Here is a 17259-nt window from a genome sequence, read left to right on the forward strand (position 1 = left end):
TATTCTCTATCATCCGGGGAAAGCCAATGTAGTGGCAGATGCATTGAGCCGCCGAGGTCCAGGTCAGTTGTATAGCTCAGTTCAGATCTCAAGGGAGTTAGCGGATGAGATGGTTAGAGCAGGGATAGAATTGGTTGTGGGCCGATTGGCTAATATTACTCTACAGTCAACCCTGCTAGAGCGGATCAGAGAGGGGCAGTTGACAGACGCTCAGCTACAGGGAGTTAGAGAGGATGTTTTAGCAGGAATAGCTAAGGACTATTCTGTTTCAGAGGTTGGCTTACTTCGGTATCGGGAGCGGATTTGTGTTCCAGCTGATGAGGGGATCAGGCGAGAAATATTGGATGAGGCTCATACGACGCCGTACTCGCTTCATCCGGGTACCACAAAGATGTATCAGGATCTGCGGACTTTGTATTGGTGGCCCGGGATGAAGAGGGATGTGGTAGAGTACGTTGCCAGATGCTTAACCTGTCAACAGGTGAAAGCTGAGCATCAGCGACCAGCAGGGTTGCTTCAGCCTTTGGGTATTCCTGAGTGGAAATGGGAGGATATTACTATGGATTTTGTAGGAGGTCTACCCAGGACGGTAGGGTTTCATGACTCAATATGGGTTATAGTGGATAGATACACCAAGTCAGCCCATTTCCTTCCAGTGAGGTCAACTTATACTGTGGATCAGTACGCTGAGTTGTACGTGAAAGAGATCGTACGTCTCCATGGGGTTCCTAAGTCGATTGTGTCAGACCGAGATCCTATTTTCACTTCCAAGTTCTGGGGAGGTCTGCAGGAAGCTTTGGGGACTCAGTTGAAATTTAGTACAGCTTTTCATCCTCAGACTGATGGACAGTCTGAGAGGACGATTCAGGTATTGGAGGATATGCTCAGAGCCTGTGTGATTGATTTTGAGGGTTCGTGGAGTAAGTACCTTCCATTGATTGAGTTCTCATACAATAATAGTTATCAGTCAACAATTGGAGTGGCTCCCTACGAGATGTTATATGGGAGAAAGTGTAGATCACCCATTCATTGGGATGAGATGGGTGAGAGGAGATACTTGGGGCCAGATATGGTTCAGAGGACAGGTGAGGCTATAGAGAAGATCCGGGCTAGGATGCTCGCATCTCAGAGTAGGCAGAAAAGCTACGCTGATCCTAAGCGTAGGGATGTGGAGTTTCAGGTTGGTGATCACGTCTTTCTTCGAGTTTCACCTCTGCGAGGGGTGAGGAGGTTTGGTAAGAAGGGCAAGCTAAGCCCTAGGTTCATTGGACCATTAGAGATCCTGGAAAGGATTGGTCAGGTGGCTTACAGATTAGCTTTGCCGCCATCATTGTCTGGAGTTCATGACGTGTTCCATGTCTCCATGCTTCGGAAGTATGTCTCAGATGTGACTCATGTGTTGAGGCATGAAGATTTGGAGTTACAGGCAGATTTGGCTTACGAAGAGCAACCGATTCAGATCTTGGATCGGAAAGATAAAGTATTGCGGAATAAGACAATCCCTTTGGTTAAAATACTATGGAGGAATGCTAAGGTCGAGGAGGCGACCTGGGAGCTTGAGACAGCTATGCGGGATCAGTATCCGGAGTTGTTCAGGTAAATTTCGAGGACGAAATTCTCATTAGGAGGGGATAGTTGTAACGACCCAAAATCACTAATAGGGCTTAAGGGCCTTGATCAGTAAGCCAGGAGGGCATGATGGGAATTATGTGTGATTATTATGATTTAAGCATGTTATATGATTACTTGAGTACTTGAGATGCATGACTATGTGTGTTAGTGTGCATATAGGCCCAGATTAGGTTAGAAGGGCATAATCGTAATTTTAGCCATTATGGGCATAACTGCTTTAATATATGTGATAATTGTTGAGACCACATTATTATGTGGATATATCTGTAATCTATGAATCGAGACGATTCTAGTGAGCAAAGTAGCGTGAAAGTCATAGCGGGGATTTATACCCGGCTCGGGGTGAGCTCAGGGGTGTAAATGGGAATTTAGTGGATAAGCTGGAGATTATTGTAACATTGAGGAAGGCTATTGGTGATTAGTAAGGTATTGGGAACTAAGCGGGAAATAATAGAGACATTCGAGGAAGTAGCGGAAATTAGGCAAAATGACTAAAATACCCTTAAGAGGACTAAAGGATTAGAGTTAGCTGTGAGGGCATAAAGGTCATTTGACTTTTAAGGAAGGGTATTACTGAGGTTTTAAGATAGTGGGATTTATAGAATATCAAAAGGGTCTGAAAAAGAAGGGAAAAGAAGGAGGGAAAACAGAGAGAGTTTCTTGAGTCGGTTTACACTTTCCTTCACCTATTTCTGGAGAATTTCTGGAGTAAAGCCTAGAGGAGAGCTGGGATAACCAAACATCAAGAACCTTGATCTATGACTAAGGAGTTGACAGAGGTTTAACAGGGTTTCACCAATACTTGAGGTAAGAATCTAGAGTTCATCCATTCTCTGTTTCTGGTTTGTTTAAAGCTGTGGTACTTGAGTTGAATTGAATGAAACTTTAGGGAATTCAAGCTTAGGGCTGAGGAGCAGCAAGCCAAGGGAGCCTAGGGTTAGCTTGTGGGCGAAATTCTATCAAAGGTATGAATTCTAAACTCTAGTTCTGATGTTCAGCTGGTTTATGTTAGGTTCTGAAGTTTGGAGGTGGCTATGGTGAATTTTGAGTTTGTGATTGCATGTGCTTGGAGTTTAGATGTTTAGGGTGCTTGGGATGGGTGGAGTGTGGTCATGAGGTTGTTTTTAAGTTTGGGTAAGAGTTGGAAGAGGTTTGGTTGAGGTTGGCTCGAGAGAAATCGCACAAAGGAAATTTTGGTGTTGGGCTGCCTGTGACTAGCGCTACAGCGCTAGCCTTTGGGCGCTGTAGCGCTAGGCCCATATGCTGGAAGGGTTTTGGTTCTGTTTGTAGCGCTATAGCGCCCTCCCAAGAGCGTTGTAGCGCTACCCTGCCTTCTGAAGGGGATTTTGGGGTATTTTGCAAGGGTTTTTGACCTAAGGTTTGGGGTTTGGTTCCACCACCTTGTTTGGTGGAACTAGGACATCCCGGGGGCTCGGGATTAGCCCCGGGGCTAGGTTTTGAACTTGAGGATTGATGTTGACTTTGACCATGATTGTGTTTAGGTAAGCGCTAGGGCTCGAGAGGGATCGTGCTCAAGGTGTCGTGACATCGAAAACTAGTGAATTGAAAGGTAAGAACACTGCACCCGAATGTATGATTGTGATGGGACTAAGTGCTCCCGAGAATTGTTTGTGTCATCGTTGGTATTATGCCAAGGGGCACGTATAAGCGGTCTAAGAGTACCGTTCTTGAATTTAGCGCATGGGACGCGATTTGGCCACTGGGAGCCAGAAATGAAAGGATAACAGAGGGAGCAGCTTGTGAGCGCTAGCCCTGGTTATCATCTGTGCATTGTGTTATATGAGCTGATATGCTTTGTAAATGAAATACTTGATTATTGATTATATGAGACACTTGACTATTGATATGCTTGAGTTTATGAGATGCTATATGAGAAATTGATTTGACAGCGAAATGTGCGTGCTCTATTATTAATGTGTGTTCTTGCTGGGCCTTGGCTCACGGGTGCTTCGTGGTGCAGGTAAGGGCAAGGGCAAGCTGGACCAGGCCTGAGGTGGAGAGCTCCGAAGTGTAATGTACATAGCCAGCCGTTCGATCACCACGGTCGAGGAGTGTGTCAGGACAGAGAATACCTAACAGCTCACTTTTGCCTTAGTATGGCCAGTCGATGTATCTAAACGTTGTAACTTTTGTAAATGGCTTTCAAACTGTCAATTTTGGGATCCCATGTTCGTAAACAATGTTTGGTAATGAAAACGTACTTTTGAGACCAAAACACTTTTAATCCTAGTTCCTTTACTATTTCAGTACACGCTTTTACTTTAATGACTTGATTAGCAAGTCTGGCACTTTATAAACACACAGTGTAGCGGTCCTGGCTATTCAGGGCGTTACATCATTATTCTAAGACTGATGGTAAATCAGAGAGAGAAAGAGAGTCATCCAGTATTGGAAAGGAACCTTATGAGATGAGGTGTGTTTGAGAATGTTTATCACCCGTTCATTGGAATGAGATGGGTGAGATGTTGATTTTAGATCCTGAGGTAGTTCAGGGGACCATTGAAATTATTAGAGGTTGGAGCTTGAATGCACACTTCTCAGAGTAGATGGAAAAGTTTTACTGAATTGAAAAGTAGGAACGTGGAGTTCCAAGTAGAAGATTGTATCTTCCTTCGAGTATCACCATGGAAAGGGGTGAGGAGATAGGGGCAAGTTGAGCCCTAGAATAGTATAACAGTTTGAATCCTGGATAGGACCAGTCAGGTTGACTTTGGATCGGCCTTATCTTTGGCACTGTCAGTTGTATACAGTTTATTATGTATTTCCATGTTGAGAACATGAGTTGGAGGGAAACTCATGAGTTAAGTTATGAGAAACTGGGGATTGAGGCTAAGTTATCCCGTAAAGAGTAGCCAGTCCAGATATGAGACAGAAAGAATAAGGTTCTGAGGAACAAAGTTATACCTTAAGTCAAGGTATGTTACAGAGACAGTGAGGTCGAGGGAGCGACCTGGGAAACTGGAATCAGTTGTGCGGAATTCTTATTCATGCCCAAAATACATGATTATGGAATCATACTGAATTAACGCCCTAGGATATAGGACTAATGAGTCACCCTGGGACCCTTAGCCCTGTCCTCTATATAACCAGCCTTGGAACTGACCCAGCGTACCTGACACTTTAGTTTTCTTCGACCCATAGGTCAGTCAAGCGTATGAAGCGCTCCTAGTTAGACTAAACCATATGGACTAGTGCTCCACGCTATTTCCATGCTTGACTAATAAGTCAATACCTTACGACTAGCACTCCGCCGCGCTAATGTCGTCCTTGACTAATAAGTCAATACTTTACGACTAGCACTCACCGTGCTAATGTGGTCCTTGACTAATAAGTCAATGCTTTACAACTAGCACTTACCGTGCTAATGTGGTCCTTGACTAATAAGTCAATGCTTTACAACTAGCACTTACCGTGCTAATGACGTCCTTGACTAATAATTCAATGCTAGGATATGGGACTAATAAGTCACCACGAGTCCCTTAGCCCTATCCTCTGTATAAGCGTACCTGGTGCTGATCAGCATTCCACGTGCTAATGTTGTCCTTGACTAATAAGCCAATGCTTTACAACCAGCACTCACCATGCTAATGTCGTCCTTGAAAAGTAAGTCAATGCTAGGATATGGGACTAATAAGTCACCCCGAGCCCCATTACCCTATCCTTTGTATAAACCGCTTTCGAGCTGATCCAGCATACCTGGTGCTGAGTTTTTCCCGACCAATCCTGTCAATAGCGAGTAAACGCAGGCTTCCAGACTGAGTCCTAGCCTCCGGGACATCGAATCCTACCAAGCTGGGTAGTAGGATCGATCCCGGGCCCTTAGGTTTAAGTTCCTATGACTAAAAACCCATTTTGGCCATTTCTGCCCTTTTAGGTCGCGGCTCCAAAAACTCAGGCCGTGGCCTGATCAAGAACAGGGGCTAAACCCCTCTTTGTCTGTGTCATGGGTCTCGACCTGCCAAAAAGGGGCAGCGGTCCAAAGTGCCCCCAAAAGCCAAAAACCTCTTTTTTTTAAGCCTGGGCCGCAACACACAATAAAAGGGCCACGACCCAACCACGAACACAGCCAATAACTCCGTTTTTCCCATTTTAAATCCTTCCAAAATCCTATCCAAACATACCCAAATCTCAAAAAAAAAGTTTCCAATCATCTCAATGGCCCCAAACCATCAAAACCCAAGCTTCAAATCATTCAAAAACTCCTCAAAACGAAAAATCTAATTTCAAATTTTAAGAAACTTTAGGAAACAGAAACTCAAAAATTCCAATGTTAAATTACCTTTAAGGAGGGGAATCAACCATGCAGGACCAGTACCCCGAGCTGTTCAGGTAAAATTTTTAGGACGAAATTCCTATAAGGAGGGGATAGTTGTAACATCCCAAATATCCTAATGTGGCTTAGTGCCCAGATTAGGGGGCCGGGAGGCAAAACTTGAATTGTTATGTGAATTATATTATAATATAATTATGCTTGCATGTTAGAAATATTAAATATGTATTTATGTGATTGAGACCACATTATTATGTGGATATGTTTGGGTTACTCGACGTGAGGCGATCCCGATGAGCAAGTTAGCGGAAAAGTCACAACGGAGTTTTATACCCGGCTCGGGGTGAGCTTGGGGGTATTTTTAGTGAATTAGTACATTACCGGGAATTAGTGGGTAATGGAAAATTATTGGTAATCATGTGAGAATATTGGAGGTAATGGGAATCATATGACGTAAATTGCGGATAGCGGGGTTTGAGACAAAGAACAAAATTGCCCTTGAGAGCATTTGATGAATAGGTTAAGGGCAAGGGGAAATTAGGTCATTTCCATTCAATTTAGGATGTGGTTGGCTGGGAACCCCTTAGAAGACTTAGGAAACTAAAGGAAAAAGAGTCTCAGTAGCTCTCATTCTCTTCCACGTTCAATATTTCATCTCTTGGAGCTTTAGGTGGTTTGGGTCAATTTGAAGGAGATTGGCTTGGAAGAAAGGCTTGAAACCAGGGAACTGGTGGGAGCAATTAACACTTAAGTCATACAGCTGAGGTAAGGGTTTTGAATTGAAGTACTTATGTTAGTTCGATTGAGTTATTTAGAGCTATGGTGTTTTGCATGATTGATAGTTGGGAGGTTGAGTTTTGAGAGTTTTGATGAGTTTTAATCTGGTAATTAGTTAGGTCTTGATGCTGGGAATGGTTGTGTTGATTGTGGGAATTGAGTTGGAAGATTGGGAGAGAATTAGGTTGTTTTTGGTTGGGTTCGGCTAAGGGAAAAACCCAAAAAATCTGGGTTCGAAGGGCTGGGCCGCGGCCCTATGATGCAAGAGGGAGCCAGAAGGGCTCGGAGGCAGAGGCAGGCCGTGGTGCCTCAGTGGTGCACCATGGCGCGTGTTGTTTTTCCAGGGAGGCCAAGCCTTTGACTTAGAGGCGGGCCGCGACATGGGTCTCTAGGGCCAATGCCCTTAAGGGGATTTTTGGCCTTAATGAGGTTTTTAGATCGAGAACTTAAGCATTTGGGCTCGGGGTCGGTTCTACTTCATTGTTGAGTGGAATTGACGTCCCGGAGGTTAAGATTTGGTCTGGAAACTTGTATTCTCCAATTGTTGATGGAATTCTTAATTATGGTTGTGACTAGGGCTACGCTAAGGGCTCGAATCGGGGATTGTACTCAAAGGGCGTCGCTGGTAACTTGCATTCTGATCGAAGGTAAGAAAACTGCACCCATGATGTGAATGCGTGGTTAGGGCTCAGTCAATGATGATTATAGTTGATTAAGGCTTTGGCTCTGTTGATGAACATGATTATAATTATGTTTGTGAATGTCTTAATAAGAACACTAGAATGCTCATAATTAGGGTTATGCCTATGACTGCTATTTAAATGTATTGTAATGCATTGCAATTGTTGATATGAATGCTATATGAGATACGTGGTTGTCTGTTGTGACTGGGAAGCTCAGTTTATAAACCAGAGGGTTATTAGGTTGTCAAATGGGGATCGACTTATTAGTCGAGGGCGTATTGGACTCGAGAGACTCGTCTTGTGAGTAGAGAGTCCTAAAGCTTCGACTTACAGGTCGGAGGCATGTGAGGCTTGACTTATAAGTCAATGACTTAAATGACTCAGTTTATAAGCTGAGATTGGCATTGTGCACGTGGAGTGCAGGTCACCATGGCTAGGCCACCCTGGGAGTGCAACAAGCACTTGACTGGCTCGGATGCCAACAAATCGAAAGGAAGTGCGACATGCGCTTGCGTGACCCCATGGTTGCTAACTTGTATAAAGAATACGCCTGATTCAGTTATTACTATTTGATAGTTATACTACACTGTGAACTGTTCAATGTGTTTTCTTGCTGAGTCTTTTGGCTCACAGGTGCTTTGTGGTGTAGGTAAAGGTAAAGAGAAGCTCAACCAGCTATGAGTCGGAGGGCAATAGCAGTGACATGTACATATGCAGTCTGCTTGACCACCCCAACCGAGGCGTTCAAGGGAACTAGGGATGAACTCAAAATTTTCCGCTTAGGTCGGCTTATTTTGTAACTTGAGTGTTGTAATCAACTTTTAAATTGTTGTTTTTTGGGATCCCGTTTAAGGAACATGCTTTTAATTTAATGAAAATACTTATGAGTTGACCAAAAGTTTTCATACCTAAACATTTAGTGGCTTAGTCACTCATTTAGTCCAAATGACTTGTTTAGCAAATCCAGCACTGGTTTAAAACACACTTGGTAACGAACCTTAATTAGTAGGGCGTTACAAGTTACTTCGAGCTTAAGTAACCTCAAGCAAATTCAATTGCTCGGGGTCCCAAAAACGCCCCTGAGGGTAAAATAGTCAAAATTATGAGAATTTCCTCCTGATCTCACTAACTCCCAATATATCATCAAATAATTATTCCCATTACCCAATAACCTGGTAATGTACTAAATACCCAATATACCCCTTGACTCACACCGAATCAAATATGGGTCCCGTTGTGACTTTTCTACTCGCTTGCTCACTAGGATTGTCTCGTGCTGAGTAACTCAGATATATTCTCATAATAATATGGTCCCACACATATATCACATATATGCCAAATATATCCATAACGGGCCAAATTACGAAAATTGCCATTTTAATCTGAAATGGGCCCGCATGCATATTTAATACACCAAAACATGCATATCAAGTCATAATATAATATAACTCACATAATCATATAATAATACACACATATATATCACATAATCACATAATTTCCATAATTTGTCATCCTGACTCCTTAATCAAGACTCTAAGCCTTATTAAGTAATTTTGGACGTTACAATTACTACCAAAATGTAATGTTTTTTTTTTTTTTTTAAAAATGGAATTTTTAATTTTTATAATGTAGCAAGTTAAATTAATTGCAAATTTATAAAATTTTGTTATTTTACATAAATTGGTTAATATTTAATTATTCTTGTTAATGTCAATAATTAAATAAGATCAACATTTATTTATTAATTAAATTTTTTGATGATGATGAAAAAGAATAAAAAGAGGAATATTATTTTTGAAGTCAAATTTGAAGTGATGGTTTGGATTTTTTTTTTGTATTTTTTCAAACTTTACACTTCCCAAATGTGTATATAAACACATCAAACATGTAGATCTCGAAAAAAATACCAAAATTCACATTTTTTTTCTTCTCCAAATAGACACCGGAGTGAAAAATTATACCTCTTGCAAGAATCACATCGAGCAATCATTGAGCAACCATCGAGTAAAAGCAAATTTTTTTACTGAAAATCATGATTTTGGAGGCCTCATTAAGCTGATATCGAAAACCATCAAGCAACCATTGAGCAAAGTCAATTTGATGCAAATTTCAGAGTTTGAGATCTAAAAAAAAATTGCTAAGAAAACTAAAAAATCATGCCTAGATCTGTTCGAAATGCAATAATTTGTGTCTAAAGCGATAATTACTTGCCATTTCATTGAGTTCTCTTATATTTACCTTACCCATAGATTTTTTATTCAGGAGGAAGAGAGAAGATGAAGAGATACTAAAAAATATGCCAGTGGCATTTTGGAAAATCAATGAAAGAGTAGCATCATTTTTTGATATCAATAGTGAGTGACATATTTTTTAATGAGATATTGGTGGCGATAATACCTAATTTTTTGCAAAAGTTACACTTTAATACCAAAATATTTTTTCTTTGGTGGTAATAATACCTAAATCTACAATTTTGGTGTAACTGTTAGTACTCTCCGTACTGCCCGTTAAGTATCTACGTGACACATTTTTATACTCGTAAATTTAGGTATTAAAGTATAACTCGTGAAACGATTTGAGTTTTATCTTCGCTAATATCCCTAAATTATTTAAATACTATAAAAATTATTTTATATTTTAAAAAATCTCAAAAATTATTAAAAACTAATTAATAAAACTAAAATTTGCAAATTTGAAACAACCCAAACTAAAATTGAAACTCAAAATCATCCCAAAATCCATATCATTAATTAGTTTTTAATAATTTTTTAGATTTTTAAAATTTAAAATGATTTTTACAATATTTAAATAATTTAAATAATTTCGTCTAAAATCATCCCAAAATCCATATGCGTCACTTGGATACTTAACGGGCAGTTAACAGTGAGTATTAACGTGTGCACTAAAATTGTAGATTTATGCATTACTGCAAAAAAATTGGGTATTAAAGTGTAACTTTTGAAAAGATTTGAGTATTATTGCCCCAAATTAGACTAATAAAAATGTGCCATATGGATACTTAGCGGGTAGTTAACGGTGAGTAGTAACGGTTGCACCTTAATCGTAGATTTATGTATTATTACCGCAAAAAAATTGGGTATTAAAGTGTAACTTTTGAAATTTTTTTTGGTATTATTACCGACAATATCCATTTTTTAATTATGAGTCCCTACTAATCATAGAAATTCAAATTTCCGTATGTTAACTATAAGAAAATTGTGTAAAAGTAATGTAAATTTAAAAAAAAAAAAAAGAGTAATGACATGTCCACAAAAATATTATACTAACTGATGTGACAGTTTCATTTAACCCATCAAATCTATACAAGACTAGACCTACTATATACAAAAATTAGTGTCATGTTAGTTCCTATAATATTTTGGGAAATCTACAAAAATGCACTAAAAGTTAAAAAAAAACATGAAAAATATGGTGCATTACAAAAATATAGAATTTTTGGATAAAAACACGGAATAACAAAAGTGTAAATGCAGAGTAGCAAAATCATAAATAAAAACTGTAAAATACAATTTTTTGTGATCAACGTTTACAAACTAGTAAATATCTGTTACAAACTTGTAAATATCTGTTACATGTTTGTAAATAATATTTATAAAAATCAGTTATAGAATTGTAGATTTTTTTTTAGATAAAACTTACAAACAAATTCGTAACTAAATTTTTTATTTTTGTAACAATAGTTTACAAATCTAGTTTGACAACTAAGAAATATATTTTTGTAGCTAACATTTACAAAAATATGTTATAGTTAAGAAATCATAACCAAAATATACATAAAAATTAGGGCTGAGCAAAAAATCCGAAAAACCGTGTACACCGACCTTCCGAAACCAAAAAAACCGAAACCAATTAAACCGAACACCGAAAAAACCGCCACTGTTCGGTCGGTTTGAAAATTTTGTGTGGACCGACCGGCGGAACCGAAACCGACCGAACAATGTAATATATAATAATATAATATTATATAATTATTAATTATTAAAATTATTAAATAAAAAAATATATATGAAATTATGTTCTATATATTTATGTTTTGAAAATGAACAAAAATGGATTCCAACAATCCAAAATTTTTAGTTTTTTAACTAAAACTTTCAAAAAAAAAAAAATGTTTTTTTTAAAAAAATAATAAATTCGGTTTGGTCGATTTAACCGACCAAACCGCGGTCCAAAACGGTCGGTTTTTTCTTTTAACTGGTTTGGTCGGTCGGTTTTTGGATTACACCAATCCGGACCGAAAACCGAATTCTGGATTTTATGTTATGAAAAAACCGCCCAAACCGACCGATGCTCACCCCTAATAAAAATATTATATTTTTCTATATTGTTACAATATTGTACCAAAAAATTACTCGAACCTTCATATTTATGCTATAGAACTTAAAAATATAAATTTAAGATGTTTATTATTTATAAAACACTTTATTAAATATATATATATATAGTGGTGAAATACAATATTTTTTTAAACAAGTTTTACATTTTTGTAACAACAGTCTACAAAACTAATTTCACAACTAAAAAGTTTAGTTTTGTAACTAACATTTACATAAATAGTTATAAATTTATTTAACATGATTGTTACAAAGATTTATAAAATTAAGTTGTGAATTATTATATGTTTGTAACAAAATTTATAAAACTAAGTTTCTTACTAAAGGAAATTATTTTATTTTATAACTAATATATACAAAAATGTTAGATTGCATAGAACAAGTAACTAATATTAGAAAAAATATATAATTACTAGTATAAAAATAGATTATATTTATTAAAAATATTATAATTTATTCAAGCATAAATATTTGTTTAATATTAATAATACATTCATTTTAAATATATAAAAATAAAAAAAATTGAAAAGAAACTCATTGAATATTATTATATCACACCAATATAATTAAATTACATCAATTAATGATATATCTTTTTTTACGAGTACAAGATAAAATAAAAGTTCATCGTGGTATAAAAAAAAAGTTCTTCATTACTTGTCAGAAATCAAACTTATATATTATTGAGTTATATTATTGTTTTATTTCTTTTCACTATTCTCCATCAATTTTTTTAAGACACCCTACATTTATAATTATTTATATTCGCCGTATATTTTAAATTTTTTCTAAACATAGAGCTTTTTATGTAATTAATCATAATATTTTTGTGCACATATTATTCCTAAAAAGAATGGAAAAATTACATGTCCCACCGTAATTTAAAAAAAAAATCGTTTTATATGATATATTACATTAATTACAAAAATACGGTTCTCCCCAACCGGATGTATGTTGGCCCTTCTTTTTTGGATAAATTATAATCTTCACGGTAATATTAAAAAAATATCATTTTTTACGGTAAACTAAAATAATTACACATTTACGGTCAAATTTGTTCTTGCTTGCCGTATAACACATCTACTCCCCTTAAAATTTATTTGCTGTCAATTCCAATACTCAGGCTAATATATTATCTATATGTAAATAGATGTCTATATATATATATTTATATAATACAGGTAACTAAATAATTTTTGTTTGCTAACCGACCATTTATAAGCTGCTAAATAAATAAATATATATTTATACATATATAATAATATCTCACTTATCTCACTCTTCTTTTTCTATTATTTACACTTGTTATTTTTTCTTTAATATTTTTCTTGTCACTAATTTTAGTTCATCCATACTTTTTGTATGTTAACAATAATAATTATAAATTTATTTATTTTACTTATAAATATTTAAAATGAATATAATTATTGATATTAAATAAATATGTATGCTTATATAAATTATTATATATTTAAAAAATATAATTATCTTTATTAGTAGGTACAATTTAAAAAATATATATATGATACTTGTTTAATGCAATTTAATATTTTTGTATATATTAGTTACAAAAACAAAATTGTATATTTTAGTTACAAACTTAGTTTTATATATTTTTGTTACAAATATGTTAACTTAATTCACAACTTATTTTTATAAATATTAAAATTAGTTCTGTAAACCTTTGTTACAAAAATAAAAAAATAGCAAATAATTATTTTATAAATGTTGTTTACAAAAATATAAAACTTGTTTACAAATTTGTAAAACTTTGTTATATATTTGTAAATATTGTTTACAAAAATATTTTTTTTACGAATCTCAAACATATGTTTACGAATTTGTAACAATTGTTAACAAAAAAAATTGTATTTAACTGCTATTCTGTATTTACATTTTTGTCCCTCCATGTTTTTTATAAAAATTCCGTATTTTTTTGTAGGTTACCGTATTTTTCATATATTTTTCTAATGTTAATGTATTTGTGTGAATTTCCGAATAAGAATTGGACTTAAAGTGAAGATTTGTCCAGTCCGATCCGGCCCATCTTTATTGAATTATCAGTTGTCACAGTCCCACCAACCTCTTCCCATCACTATCGAACTACCTCCAGCCGCAGAGTCAAGCTTCCCCTACTCCACTCCCCTTTTACTCTTTTTATTTGAGATAATATGACGATGTGTCTTAGACTGAGACCAAATCCCGCACTTTCTCTCCCTTTCTTAGCTCCCAAACACCTCCTCAAACTCAACCCCAAACCCTCGCTTTCCTTCATACCCCACTCTCGCACTTCCACCTCGTATTTCTCGTCCAAGATAACTATGTCCTCTTCTTCCACCCAAACCATCGAGCACATTGTCCTCTTCAAGGTCAAAGACGACACCGACCCATCTAAGGTAAACGCCATGGTTAACGGACTCAGCGGCCTAAAATCGCTAGACCAAGTCCTCCACATCACTGCGGGACCACTTCTGCGGAACCGATCGTCCACGCTCAACTTTACTCACATGCTCCATAGCCGATACAGCTCGAAGGAAGACCTTAACGCTTACTCTCAGCACCCCAATCATATCAGCGTAGTTAAGGAATCGGTCCTCCCAATCTGTGAAGATATCATGGCCGTCGATTGGGTCGCCGAGGATCTTCAAGGCCCAGTTTCCCCATCTCCAGGCTCGGCATTGAGGGTGACTTTTTTGAAATTGAAGGAGAATTTGGGGGAAGAGAAGAAATCTGAGATTTTGGGGGTAATTAAAGGGATTAAGAATAGTTTTGGGCAGATTGCTCAGCTCACATGTGGGGAAAATTTCTCTCCAGGCAGAGCCAAGGGGTATTCGATTGCGTCGATTGCTGTTTTTCCTGGTCCGAGCGAACTGGAGGCTGTGGATTCGAATGAAGAGTTGGTGAGGCTGCAGAAGGAGAAGGTTAAAGAGCATTTGGAAAGTGTTGTCGTTGTTGATTATTTGGTGTCGTCGCCTCAATCTGCCAGTCTGTGAGTTTTTCATTTCATTGTTGTAAGAATAAAACTGGGATAATAAGCTTGAGCTATTGGAATATCAATGAGGTGACTTTCTCTTCATACCCTTTTCACCATATTGTGATCTGAAAACTTAATTTATAGATTGTAAAGTGGTTCAATGCATGAAATCTAGCTCTTTTTCTTCATAACTCGTCGCTCATCGTGTTATTTTTCTACATGTATGTCTGATTGCTCTCAAACACAGATGAGTGTAAGATGTGGTTGATATTAACCTGTGACAAGTGATATGTGAAAACAAGTATGTAGGGAAGGAAAATCATCGTATAATTTACTTACTTTTTTTTAGTTCTTACTCCAGATGTCTTTGTGTTTTGTAGTCAAGCCCAATAAACGAAAAGCTATGCCAATATTGTTAGTTACCGAGTAATGATATTGCCCACTTTTATGGTTAATTTCTTTGTTCCAAATGCCACAACGCGTTCTTTTATATTGACTTTGAGGTAGATGTAACTCAATTTATTTGCCCAACCATGGATTATAGGTGATTTGAAAAATATGGATTAGATAATCCATATTGCAACTCAAATTATTAGATAGTTGATATTGTACGAATTGGCAACTATTTTGTAGTATAAATAAACATTGTTTGCCTATTATTAGGGGAGAGTGGTCTAGCTGGGTTCACAATCTTTGAATGAAATAGCAAATCTCAAAATCCAATTAATGATATTTTTCCTGTAATCAATATTTATTTATTTATTTTACATTTGAAGCTGAATAGGTCTTTTTTTTTTTTTTTTTCTGGGACCTATTGTAGCTAGAAGTTTACTATGTCAATTGTGATGTTGCGATTCTTTGTTGAGATTTCGTGTGAGAGATACATGATACATTAAGATTGTTCATCACTCATGTCGATGTGTGATTGTTGTGATATGACTGTTGATTAGTAGCGGTAAAGATTCAACTGATTATTGATTTGACATTGGATTATGGAAGGTACGGATGATTACTGATTTTTTTTTTCATATAGCGAGTTTTTACTAAAACTGATGTTAAGTCATTGAGGAGAGAATGAAACAATTTTTAAAGACACTATTGTACACTTCAACTAATATAATTGTGAGACTCATACAAATAAATAGGTATATAGTATGCTTAAATACCCAATTACATTCATGTGATATACCGATGTATTTTGTTTAAATACCTATGTATATGCCATTGTAATTTCAATTATATTAAATTATATCCATGTGTTTCACTAAACATAAGAAAATACACACTATAAATATTTGATCAAAATTGTTTTAATACCCTCCCTTTATCTACTTGAAGCAATTAATTTTTATTAAATATTTATAAAAAATATTTGAAAGAGTTTATTTGAATAAAATATAAATATTATTTCAATTTTCAAAAGAAAATTTTATTTTAAGCCATTTTAAAAAAATAATTATTAAATAAACAATTTAGATTTTTAAATATTTAAGAAAATTTTATAGCAAATAATTTATTTTAACACATTTTAATAATAAAATTTTATTTTAGAAAGTAAAATGATTTTTTTTAATATTTTTTTAATTTAAATAAACTCTTTTAAATAATTTAAATAAAATTTTATTCAAAATATTTAAATATCTTATTTAATTTTTGTAATCTTCGAATTATAATCATTTTATCCGCACTTTAAATTTGATGGCTTAAATCACTCTCAATGGGTGCTCTACTCCATCATTTAAAATACCTCCTTAAAACACACATTTTTCTATTTTACCTCTAAGTTTTACATTATACCATACATCAACTTCTTTATTTTTTTCTCTATATCATTTAAATATTATATTTTTAATTTTTTTTTATTCATTTCAAATATTTTCTAAAACTATCAATAATATCCTTATATCTGTTAATACTTACAATATCCACCCACATGTAATATCACATAATTATATTATAATTTAAATTTATCCAAATTTATAAGATAAATTAAAATATCAATTAATTTGAAAAAATTACAAATAAGAAATTTTATTATTCTCAAAGTATATTTTGGGTGTATTCATTGGAAATATTTAGATATAGTATAATATTTTGAAGATATAGAGAAATGGATGAGAAGTGAAAAATTAATAAAATATTGTTTTGAAGGTGAATAGTAGACATTAGATCTATCTAAAAATATTTGTAAAATGAATCATATGTTGTATGCATCTTTTACTTACTTTTAGCTATTTTTTTTTCCAGTTTGGGGTAATATACCTCTCCATTGGGAGTGCTAAACTAATAAATTATATGTAAAATTATTATAATTATAAGTTTTTTTTAAGGTCACAACCCCTATGCGTCCCTAAAATTTTGTACTAATAAAAATAAAATTTGTAAACTAAAACAAAATCCTATAAAAGTGATAGAAATCAACTAAATAACAAAATTAGGCATTAAGTGAAGATTGGACCAACCTTGTCCGGTCCAGCCCATTTTCATCGCAATTGGACTACCACCAGGTCCAGCAGCATAGGCAAGCTTTGTCCCTATCTCCTT

The 17259-nt window shown here is 35.3% G+C and overlaps 1 protein-coding gene across 1 annotated transcript; it reads left to right on the forward strand.

Moving 5' to 3' along the window:
• Positions 1-13856: 13856 nt before the first annotated feature.
• LOC133797281 (stress-response A/B barrel domain-containing protein UP3-like) lies at positions 13857-14906 on the forward strand. The gene has a single exon (XM_062235139.1). The coding sequence runs from the start codon at positions 13913-13915 to the stop codon at positions 14732-14734; it is 822 nt and encodes a 273-aa protein (XP_062091123.1). The 5' UTR covers positions 13857-13912; the 3' UTR covers positions 14735-14906.
• The last annotated feature ends 2353 nt before the right edge of the window (positions 14907-17259 follow it).

Source organism: Humulus lupulus, chromosome 8, assembly GCF_963169125.1.
Source record: "Humulus lupulus chromosome 8, drHumLupu1.1, whole genome shotgun sequence".
NCBI lineage: Eukaryota > Viridiplantae > Streptophyta > Magnoliopsida > Rosales > Cannabaceae > Humulus > Humulus lupulus.

Excerpts from the sequence above, each read along its gene's own strand:
- LOC133797281 (XM_062235139.1), top strand. The coding sequence starts at position 13,913 with ATGACGATGTGTCTTAGACTGAGACCAAATCCCGCACTTTCTCTCCCT.